At 50.7% G+C, this 11,370-nt stretch overlaps 1 protein-coding gene and 1 non-coding gene across 2 annotated transcripts; one reads left to right on the top strand and one right to left on the bottom strand.

Annotated features, from left to right (window-relative positions):
- Positions 1-3,528: 3,528 nt before the first annotated feature.
- On the bottom strand, positions 3,529-3,719 carry LOC138392645 (U2 spliceosomal RNA). The gene has a single exon (XR_011234938.1). It is a non-coding gene; the product is annotated as a U2 spliceosomal RNA (small nuclear RNA).
- A 598-nt stretch (positions 3,720-4,317) lies between these two features.
- Positions 4,318-10,718, top strand: KRT32 (keratin 32). Its single transcript, XM_069481412.1, has 7 exons — positions 4,318-4,791; positions 5,465-5,547; positions 5,712-5,868; positions 7,212-7,373; positions 7,453-7,578; positions 8,301-8,521; positions 10,589-10,718. Exons 1-7 carry the CDS (start codon positions 4,318-4,320, stop codon positions 10,716-10,718), a joined length of 1,353 nt encoding a protein of 450 aa, XP_069337513.1.
- The last annotated feature ends 652 nt before the right edge of the window (positions 10,719-11,370 follow it).

Here is an 11,370-nt window from a genome sequence, read left to right as displayed (position 1 = left end):
TCCTGACCCTGCATTTATCCCGTTCTGGTGTTACTGGTTTTTGTCTCTGCTGAGTTCAGAGGGTGACTCTTGGGTCGATGAATGGGGGATACTTGGCCAAGTGTGACCCTTGGGATGGCAGGGTCAAGGTCTTTAATGTTACTATTGTAATTGTTGAACGGTGCCCGGAAAAGATGGTGAACTTAATCGATAAATGTCCTGACTGTTCCACTGGTCAGCCATTCCTCCATCTCTCTCCCTTTCCTCGGGTTTCCCTACTCCCTGAGACACAATATCGAAACTGGGCCAGTTAATAAGCTTATAATGGCCTCTAAATATTAATATTTGAGTGAAAGGAAGAGTCACACATCTCTCCCTTTAAATCAAAAGCTAGACATGATTAAGCTTAATGAAGAAAGCATAGTGACAGCTAAGATGGGCTGAGACCTAGGCCTCTTGTGCCAAACAGGCAGCCAAACTGTTAATGCAAAGGAAAAGTTCTTGAAGGAAATTAAAAGTGCTACTCCGGTGAATACAGGAATGATAGCAAAGCAATACATGACCTTATTGCTAATATGGAGAAAGTTTTAGTGGCCTGGATAGAAGGTCAAACCAGCAACAACATTCCCTTAAGCAAAAGCTGAATCCAGAGCAAGACCCTAACTCTCTTCAAGAGAGGTGAGAAAGCTGCAGAAGAAAAGTTTGGAGCTAGCAGATGTTGGTTCATGAGGTTTAAGAAAAGAAGACATCTCCTTGACATAAAAGTGCAAAGTGAAAAAAGAAATGCTGATGGAGAAGCTACAGCAAGTTATCCCCAAGTTCTGACTAAGATTATCAATAAAGGTGGCTACACTAAACAAAAGATTTTCAGTGCAGATTAAACAGCCTTCTCTTAGAAACAGACGCCATCTATGACTTTCATGGCTAGAAAGAAGTCCATGGCCAGCTTCAAAGCTTCAAAGGACAGCCTGACTCTCTTGCTAGGGGCTAATGCAGCTGGGGAATTAAAGTTGAAGCCAGTGCTCACTTACCATTCTAACTATCCTAGGGCCCTTAAGAATTATGCTAAATCTACTGTACCTGTGCTCTATAAATGGGACAAAAAAACCCTGGATGACAGCACATCTGCTTACAGCATGGCTTAATGAGTATTTTAAGCCTAGTGTTGAGACCTACTGCTCAGAAAAAAAGATTCCTTTCAAAACATTACTGCTCACTGAGTGACAATGCACCTGGTCACCCAAGAGCTCTGATGGAGATGTACAAGGAGATTAATGTTGTTTTCATGCCTGCTAACACAACATCCATTCTGCAGCCCATGGATCAAGAAGGAATTTTGAATTGCAAGCCTTATTATTTAAGAAATAAATTTTGTAAGGCTATAGATGACACACACAGTGATTCTGCTGATGGATCTGGGCAAAGTAAATAGAAAAGCTATTTTCTAAGTAAATAGAAAAGCTATTTTCTATTTACTTTGAATGGCTCAAAGTAAATACTTTGAATGGCATCTAAAATGGTAGATGCCATTAAGAATATTCATGATGCATGGGAGGAGGTCAAAATATCAACATTAACAGGAGTCTGGAAGAAGTTGATTCCAATCCTTATGGATGACTTTCAGGGGTTCAAAACTTCAGTGGAGGAAGTAACTTCAGATATGATAGAAATAGTATGAGAGCCAGAATTAGAAGCGGAGTCTAAAGATGTGACTGAATTGCTGCAATCTCATGATAAAACTTGAATGGATGAGGAGTTGCTTCTTATGGAAGCAAAGAAAGTGGTTTCTTCAGTTGGAAACTACTCTGGTGAAGATGCTGTGAGCATTGTTGAAATGACAACAAAGGACTTAAATATTACATAAACTTAGTTGAAAAAGCAGCAGCAGGGTTTGAGAGGATTGACTCTAATTTTGAAAGAAGTTCTACTGTGGGTAAAAGGCTACCTAACGGCATCATGTGCTACAGAGAAATCTTTTGTGAAAGGAAGAATCAATTGATGTGGCAAACTTCAATGTTTTCTTATCTTAGGAAATTACTGCGGCCACCCCAACCTTCAACAACCACCACCCCGACCAGTCAGTAGCCATCAATACTGAGGCAAGACCCTCCACCAGCAAAAGATTACAACTTGCCGAAGACTCAGATGATCATTAGCATTTTTTAGCAATAAAGTATTTTAAAATTAAGGTATGTCATTGTTTCTTTAGACACAGTGCTATTGCACACTTAACAGACTACAGTATGGTGTACATATTACTTTTATATGCATTAGGAAACAAAAAACTTTGTGTGATTTGCTTTATTGCAGTATTCACTTTATCGCGGTGGTCTGGAACTGAACCCTATATCCTCTTCCACTTCTATAGGTTCTTGAAGCCACGTGGAAGACATGCTAAACACAGATTTCTGGGCCCCACCCTCAGAGTTTCTGCTCGAGCAGGTCTGGGATGAGTCTAAAAAGTTGAATTTCTAACATGTTCTTGAGAGATGTTGACACTGCTCGTCTGGAAACACACCGTGAAAACCACTGATACACCTTATTATTAATACAATAGTAGTTATATTATAGTTTTTTGGGGGAGAGAATTAAATGGGCAAATTAACGCCAAGCACCCAGCACCACACCTGGCACTTCTATACATTCAGTAAGCACTGGCTGTGATTTTGAGGGTGGCCTGAAGAGTCTCATTCCATACAGCTGGTATTGCCGTCACCCTCCTTCCATCTGAGCTGCTGTCTTCCCTAAACAGGCAATCCAGACAAGGTACAAGAATCTACAGTTGTTGCAGAGGATTACATTGCAAGATTATTCCATCCAACCCTTTCAATCTGCACGAGGAAACTGAGGCCCAGAGAGGCAAAGTGACTTTCCCAAGGCCACAAGGCAATTCACAGGCAGCATCTATATCCTGACTTTTCTTAAGCAATGAAAGGGCTGGGCGGCATTTTCCATTTCCTGCCCCTTTACCAACACTTCTGGGAATTATATGAAATATGAGATAAGTACTTAGATGCCAACATTATATTGAGAAGATTAGCGAATAAACAGTGTCTATATAATACACACACATTCCACACAAAGGGTGTGAGCTCACAGCGTTTGCAGCCAGGACTGAAAACCACTGCTCTTGAGTGTTGCTTTCTTAGGTCACTGCCCAAGGCTTCTATAACTGGAGACACCTGCCCCCATCTCCTGGCTTAGCTCATCTCAGGGCTGCAGGGTGTCCCTTCTCAAGGCAGTGGATTCACATGGCTTCCATGCTCTGAGGTCCTGAAGTGAGGCCTCCCCATCTGCCACCGCAGAGAGTAAAGGTGGAGCCTGTTCCAACCTGTTCTAAGTCCGTCTGTTCCTCTAACAATCATGGAGCACTCAGCAGCTCTGTACATGGCGCAGCAAAAATCAGTGGAGGATCCCAAGGAGGTCAAGACAGAGCATCTGCCTCCTGGAAATGTTCATGGTATAGATCTGCTTTTCCAAGAGGAAGGTCCAGCTGGAAAGATATTCCTGATTCTTAGGCTCTCTGTCTATCTTTTAAATTTTCTTTTGGAGGGGTGCACCATTCCCGGAAGTACTGCAATACCAGGTCGATGCGTGGAGTGGACGGAGCAAGCTCCTATTCCATCTCCCTGCTCCAAAAATCCATTTAATATATTGTCCTCGGATAGAGGACGTATCAGATATGAAACTGATAAGAACAGATACTACACTTGATCTTAGCCAAAAGGCTGGGAAGCGATCTGTGTCTTGAGTTCATTCTCTCCTCCCTGATAATTATTTTCTTCCCCTTGGTAGGTGGCGACGTATGTCAGGAGGCCTCTGAGGTTGCTTTTCCTTTCTCTCTGGATTTATGATCAGCTTCTGTCACCCACACATTTCCTCATTAAGCGGCCAGGCCTCTTCCCATGGGGAATGCTCCCATTACAGCAGCAGCTGCCCCCAGACCTGTGATTTCTTTAGGGCCAGAGCGGGCAGGGCACAGTGGGCACAGACGGGCCGCGGTTGCCTGCAGCCCCGCCCTGGTAATGAGGGCCCAGGCCTGGGGCTGACGCTTTGAAGATGTGTCTGGAAGCTCTCCCCTGGTGATCAATGACAGGAAGCCCAGAGTCCTGCTTTAGCCAAATGACAAGTTTGGCCTCTTTTATGAGGAGAGGAACTCCTTATTGGAAACCCAATTACAAATTAATTAGCAGCTTCCTCTGGGGCTGTTAACGTCGGCACCAGCCCACGATGGCTTTCCAGTGAGAGCCCCTCACTCCAAGGGTATAAAACGGCCCAGGCAGGAAGAGGTCTGTAGATATCTAGGTAGCTGCAGCTGAGGAGAGTGGGCCTCCCAACATGACTTCCACCTGCTGTGTCACCAATAGCTCAGTCAAGAGCTGTCCCCAGCCTTCCTCTGTCTGCTCCAGCAGCATGAGCTGCCGGCCGGAGCTGTGCCTGGGCTATGTCTGCCAGCCTGTGGCATGCCTGCCCTCCGTCTGTGTGCCCACCACCTTCCGGCCGGCCAGCTGCCTCTCCAAGACCTACCTATCCAGCTCCTGCCGGCCCAGCAGCTGCTGGCCAGCCAGTGGCGTCTCCACCTCTGTGGGCTCCTGCGGCTGGTACTACGAAGGGGCCTTCAATGGCAACGAAAAGGAGATCATGCAGTCCCTGAACGACCGCCTGGCCAGCTACCTGGAGAAGGTGCGCCAGCTGGAGCGGGAGAACGCGGAGCTGGAGAGCAAGATCCAGGAGGCCTGCCAGTCCCAGGTGGTCACCCTGTGTCCTGACTACCAGTCTTACTTCAGGACCATCGAGGAGCTTCAGCAGAAGGTGAGGGTGAGCGGTGGGTGGACGGACTCCCTGGGAAGGCACCCAGATTAGCTGGTGTTTTAGATGTGAATCTCGTTAGCTTATTAAGCTATATTCAGGGAAAATAGGCCCCCTTAGGGTAGAAGGTTATCTCATAATTTGAACACTCAGCCAGATTCCTTAATGCGGGAAGAGACCCGGCATCTAGTCTCTGGTCTACCATTGCCTTATTGCATGCCTTTGGGAGGTCCCCTTCCTTCCTCCGGCCTCAGTTTCCTCATCTGTAAAGTGGGGATAATAATGGTTCTTATCTAATGGGCTTGTCAAGAGGATACAATGAGATGCAGGTAAAGTGCTTGGAACAGCCCCGGTACATGATGAGTTTTCAGTAAATGCCGAGGACCCTTCTAACTGTGACATGAATGACTTCAGACATAAGACATTCTTTCTGTCCACTAGTGTGGAAGTGCATCCAAAATGGGGAATTTGGATTTATGGGGCCTCAGGAGCTTATATCTCAAGTTCTCCGAGGACTAGCAGTTCATTAAATACCCCCAGAGTTCCAGGGGAGAGGGGCTTCTGCAGGGGTGGTGCCGGCTGCTGAGCCCTGCTTTGCTACTGTCTTCTTCTCACTTGGATCCTTTTTCCTTCTTTTCATCCTGGACTAACCCCCTCCCTGCACCTTGGCCCACAGGTTCTGTGCACCAAGGCCGAGAATGCCAGGATGGTCGTGCACATCGATAATGCCAAGCTGGCTGCCGACGACTTCAGGACCAAGTGAGCTTGGCCATGGGACCTGGGGTGGGGGGGAGCCCTGTCCCTGCACACTCTTGGGGCAGCTTTCCATCAGTTTTACAGGGCATTGAAAAGCGCCGTCCAAGGCCTTCCCGGAGCTCTGTGTTCAGCTCCCCCTCTCGATTGCTGGCCCTGTCCTCGTGCAGGTATGAGGCGGAGCTGGCCATGCGGCAGCTGGTGGAAGCCGACATCAGCGGCCTGCGCAGGATCCTGGACGACCTGACCCTGTGCAAGGCCGACCTGGAGGCCCAGGTGGAGTCCCTGAAGGAGGAGCTGCTCTGCCTCAAGAAGAACCATGAGCAGGTGAGACGAGAAGCCACGCCGAGGTGGCCTGGCCAGCACAGGGGGAAGGATGTGGGTTTGGGGTTGGACAGACATGGGTGAAATTCCCAAGCCTGCCACATATTGTCTCTGTGACTTTGCCCCATTCGTGGAAGCTCCCCGAGCCTCTTCATCTGTAAAACAGGGAAAACATATCATGCAGGGCTATTGTGGAATTTCATGGATATGATACGGATCACAGACATGATGCAGGTTGTGGATAAGAAACACCCGCACTTGGTGGGTGTTCAGAAATGTAGCTCCCTTCCCTTCTACCCTTCCCGGACTAGTGTGACGGCCAAGGGCTCACTTGTCGTCACTGCTTTTGCTTTCTCATGAGAGCCACATACCAGAGGTGGAGCGGGGCAGCAGGGCCGGGTGAGTTACATTCCAGAACTTTCATCCAATGGCTTGTCCATCTCTGCAGGCTACACCACTAGGGGTGGCCCTGTCTCCCTGAGGGACAGTCGAACTGCAGAAGTTTCCTTCTTTTTGTCCTCATTCTCCTTCCACGCTCTCTCTTCTGCTTGCATATAATGTGCTTAAGCTGAAACCACAGGCAAACTCTTTACTTTCTGACTTTTCCTCATCTCCTGCAGGTCCTGGGAGGGAAAGGCCTCCATCCTGGGCACCTGTGTGCCGCAAAGCCCACCCGAGCCATGGGGTTTTTCCCTCCTTCCCTGGTTGACTCTCAACCTCTTGACTTGGGATTTGAATGAACAAGTGCCTCTGAATCCTGGCTGGCTTTCCTTGGGCTTAAGTGTGAAGTAACAATTAGTCACCATGTACTCACTGAGCACCCCAGGGCTCCTGACTCACCCCGCTTAAGTCAGAGAACTGGGAACTGTACCAAAAAGCCACTAATGAGGAGTTATCGCATACTCTGGCAGCCCCAGTGACAACTTTCTCTCTTTGGCAGCCAAGCCTGGGAGGCGCCCACCCCAGCTCCGGGCTGGAACTAGCCAAGCCAGGCTCCCACTGCCCTCATTCCGGGATGAACACGGTCTGGAGGGTGACTGGGGATACTGGGGATGTGGGTTTCACATTTTAGCCCAGATGGATCAGACAAAGCCTGAGGCTGCTCTTGGCTTCTGCCAAAGTGACAGGGAGTGCGGTGTTGGCGTGAGCTTCCCAGCATGGGGGTGTCCAGCTGGAGCTGCAAGATCATTGATATGCTGCTGCGGAGCGGACTGCAATCCTCAAAGGGGTCGCTAATGCTGCAATCTTTACCACCTTGTGTCGCATCTTTCGTGTCTGCCCGGGGAGATGAGCTGGGATCCTGTGATTCTTTTTCACACTTGCCTGGGACTCTTTTGCCTTTTCAGGAAGTCAGTGCCCTCCGATGCCAGCTTGGGGACCGCCTCAACATCGAGGTGGATGCTGCGCCCCCTGTGGACCTGACCAGGGTGCTGGAGGACATGCGGTGTCAGTACGAGACCATGGTGGAGACCAACCGCAGGGACGTGGAGGAATGGTTCAACGTGCAGGTGGGCCTCTCGCAGGTGGGCTGGCCTCCTCAGTGTCCCCAGGAAAGGACGGCCAGCCTTCTCTTTTCCCCCACTGTAGATGGAGGAGCTTAACCAGCAGGTGGCCACAAGCTCTGAGCAGCTTCAGAGCTACCAGAATGACATCATCGATCTGAGACGGACGGTCAACACGCTGGAGATCGAGCTGCAGGCCCAGCACAGCCTGGTGAGCGCCAGTGGCTGAGCACTGGTGGGCGGGCGCCTCGCCCTCTGGATCTGCACCAAGAGCAGGTGTAGGCATCCAGGGGGAGGAAGAGGAGGCCCAGACTTCAGCCACTGTGGATGCCTGCCCAGCTGACCTTCCCTGCAGGGAGCTTTCTCCTAAGATCCAGCTCAGAGAGAAAAGGAGCATGTTTCAAATCAGACGTGGGTTAGGTAGACGCTGTCAAACACGACTGCCCAAGAAGGGTTGTTCTCTGCTTGCCTGCCCTTCCAGACCTGTGGTTCTCAATATCAGCTGCAGAGATTTTTAAAGTCCTGGTGTCAAAGTTCTTCTCTGGAGCAATTGAACCAGAGTCTCTGGAGGAGGGGCCTCGCCATGGGTATTTTTTAAGAGCTCCCATGTGACCCTAATGGGCAGCTGGGGCTATAAACCACTCTTCTAAACAATGCCAGAGGGAGGACCCTGGAGAAGCTCAGATCCAAAGTGTAAAGCCAGACAGTGTTTGTAGAAGGAAGAAGGGATTTAGGATCAGGTTTAGGACTTGGTTTGGGTTCAAACCATGGCTCTATCACATACCAGCTGTTTAACCTTGAACAAGTCACTCGACCTTTCTGGGCTGCAGAACCCTCTCGAGTTCATTCCCAAGACCAAGGAGAGACTTGGCTCTGAACCACGCCATGGAAGACAGCCCCCCTCCTCATGGTTGTGTCTCTCCTTTGCCTTAGAGGGGCTCTCTGGAAAACACTCTGGCGGAGACGGAGGCCCGCTACAGCTCCCAGCTGGCCCAGATGCAGGGCATGATCGGCAACGTGGAGGCCCAGCTGGCTGACATCCGCTGCGACCTGGAGCGGCAGAACCAGGAGTACAAGGTGCTGCTGGACGTGAAGGCCCGGCTGGAGTGCGAGATCAACACGTACCGGGGCCTGCTGGAGAGCGAGGACTGCAAGTACGCAGGCCCAGCCGCGGGTCCACGCGGAGATGTGGGCGAGGGTTGGGGGAGGTTGTAGGAAGCAGCTGGATCTACTCTTGAGGGTCCATCAGCTTAGAACCCTGTCATGATAGGAAGTCATTAGGAAGCTGGTGTGCTCTGGAGAATGTCAGCCCATGGCGTTGGTGCCGCTGTCCCAAGCCTGGCCTTTTGGAGACCACTCTGCTCCATTCCCAGTTGACAAACTCTGAGAGCCTGCGGTGGGCCAGGTGCTATGGAGGATGCTGACACAGATGACGACGGTTTAGGGAGATAGGTAGACAGGCGACTGGAGATCGCCATGCGGGGAGAAGTTTTTGACATATTGGGAGGATAGTGGGTAGCGTCGTGTGACTGAGCTGCGGTAGAAGCGGGACAGGAACAGTCAGCTGAGGCCCATCCGTGGAGAACCCCGGAGGTCACATGGCAAGGGCGGGCTGAATTGCATCGGCAAGTTGGAGGTCTTATTTCTTTTTTGAGGAGGAAAGGATAGAATTTCCTTAACTGCCTGTCTTTCCCACTAGATGGTAAACATCTAGAGTGCAGAGACAATGTAATACGTTTTTATTCCCTGCTCTTGGCACATAGTAGATTCTTAGTAAATGTTTCTTGGCCAAGTCAATGAAAGCTCAAAGCTGCTCTTTGGGAAGATGGCCCTGATGGCAGCAGGAAGAACTGAGCAGAGGGAGGGGGACCAGGTGGGGAAACTGCCCAGGAGGCCTGGCCATGGTCCAGGTGAGCAGGGGCGGGTCTGAGGCAGGGCAGGTAGAATCAGCAGGAGGTGGCTGGCTGGACACATTACTGTTAGGGCGGTTTCTCATTCTACGTTTAGCTTTCTCTGTCATTCAGAATCTTATCCTTTAGCGCAAGTGTTGCAAAGTCAAACGTTTGCAAGGCCCAGGCCATGGACACGCACGAGGGACAAGGTTACGTGGAGACTGTGGAAGTGCAGGGAGCTGGTGCCGTGTCCCAGGCAGGCAGGGCTGTGCCCTTGGGGCCACTGCTACTGTGTGAGGTGCAGGCCCAGCACCGCTGGAGCCTCTAATGGTTCAAGGGAAGCCGGGAGTCTGGAGTTTTAAAAAAATGATTCAATTCTTCTGATTTTAAAATATTTCCAACAAATTAAAGAAAATATAGTGCCAGCCAAATTAAACACATTTTGAGCTGTATGTGGTCCTCAGGCTGCCTTTTGGGTCTCTGAGCTCTTTGGTCTCCATCCAAGGTCCAGTGTGTTGTTTGGTTTTGAGCCCACGCCTGTCAGTCTCTGAGATCATTCTCCTTCCTTTCACCATGTTTTCATCCTACCTTCGTTCGTTATTTCATCTTACTCAGTGCATTCTGATTAAGTGCCAATTCTATCCTACGTCAGGTATGCAGGGAGGGCTGCTGATGTCACTGCCTAGTAGGGGAGACAGACCATAATAGAGTCATTATTAATCACTGTGGAACGAGGTACAGGGTACCACAGGCGGATGGTACGGAGAAATCAGGGGAGGCTTCAAGGAGGATGTGACAGTCAAGTTGAGCTCTTAAGGAAGCGAAGAAATTGATTAGGTGAATAGAGACAGAAGAGTGTTCTAGAAGTAGGAATTCGGGCACCAGCCCTGTGGCTGGAGCAACATGGTCCGTGGAGGAACTGGAAGAAGGTCAGAGTCCCTGGGGCTCAGAGGGCAAGGGGCCAGGAGGTGAGGCTAGGGCGAGAGGTGGGTGCAGGTCCTATTCAGGAAGCTGCTCTCTATCCGCAGCACAAGTGGGAGCCACTGAAGGTTTTAGGCAGGGGAGGGACATGATTAGATTTGTGTCTGCAGATGATCACTCTGGGCACTAAGTGGACTTTGGTTAGGAGGGGCCTCGCAGAGCCGGGGAGATCAGTTAGGGGGCCACGAGGTGACACAGGCACAGGTGGCAGAGGTTGGGACCAGGGAGGCTGGTGGAGAAGGCGCAGGGCGGAAGGGTTCGAGAGGCGTCTGAGGGGCGGAATTGGCAGGACCTGTGACTGAGGCGGCCTCTTCTACTAACCCCGCCCCACCGGGATTTCTCCCGCAGGCTGCCCGCGAACCCATGCGCCACTCCGTCCTGCGCCCCCTGCGCGCCCGCCCCCTGCCTGCCGCGCACCGTCTGCGTGCCCCGCACCGTGTGCGTTCCTTGCTCGCCCTGCGGCCCGGGCCGCTACTGAGGTCCCTCAGCGCCAGTGGATCCTGGAGGGACCGGAGCTGTTCCGTGGCCACCAACGGAGCAGGGCCAGCCCCGGCCAGCGAGGAAACCCGGGGCAGGACCAGGCGGCGGAGCATCCGCAACGAGTTCTGACACTACAGGGGGCGCGCTAGCCCTCGTCGCTTCCAAACTGCCTCTTCCATTTTCAAGGGCAAACTGTTCTCTTTGGTGATGTTTCTGGTTGTCTGTGCTGCCTCAAAGAGCATGTGTTCTCACTTAACTGGCAAATAAACCTCGTGCGATGGCCCTGCAAACAAGCCCGTCTCTGTTACTCATGCTGCTGTATCCACAAGCCAATTGTCCTTACTTGGGCTCAGGAGGAATGTGGCCAAGTCGTGTACTTATTTTCATGCCCCTTCTGCTTCCAGAGAGGCTCGAGAGGTGTTCACCAAAATGGCCCATATGCCATAAACCAGCTAAAACCAAGCAATGGGGCCAGAGCCAAGTGTTATGATAAAAGAGGAAAGAGAAGAGGGAGATAATTATGCCAGAAACCAAAACCAAGCTACTGTAACTGAGAGTAACATTGTAATAAACCCACCCCTAAATATCATTACAGCCGGTACAATGGGACCATTCATTCATTCAGAAAATCTTCACTGATCACCTACTAG

This window comes from Eulemur rufifrons, chromosome 9, assembly GCF_041146395.1.
Source record: "Eulemur rufifrons isolate Redbay chromosome 9, OSU_ERuf_1, whole genome shotgun sequence".
NCBI lineage: Eukaryota > Metazoa > Chordata > Mammalia > Primates > Lemuridae > Eulemur > Eulemur rufifrons.
Note: the sequence above shows the minus strand (reverse complement) of the source record. Positions and strands in the feature narration are given on the sequence as shown.

Bases quoted from the DNA above. Each gene is read 5' to 3' on its own strand.
- KRT32 (XM_069481412.1), top strand. From the start codon at position 4,318: ATGACTTCCACCTGCTGTGTCACCAATAGCTCAGTCAAGAGCTGTCCC. The intron at 5,869-7,211 runs GTGAGACGAGAA...TTGCCTTTTCAG, and splicing joins TCAAGAAGAACCATGAGCAG to GAAGTCAGTGCCCTCCGATG. The intron at 8,522-10,588 runs GTACGCAGGCCC...TTTCTCCCGCAG, and splicing joins CTGGAGAGCGAGGACTGCAA to GCTGCCCGCGAACCCATGCG.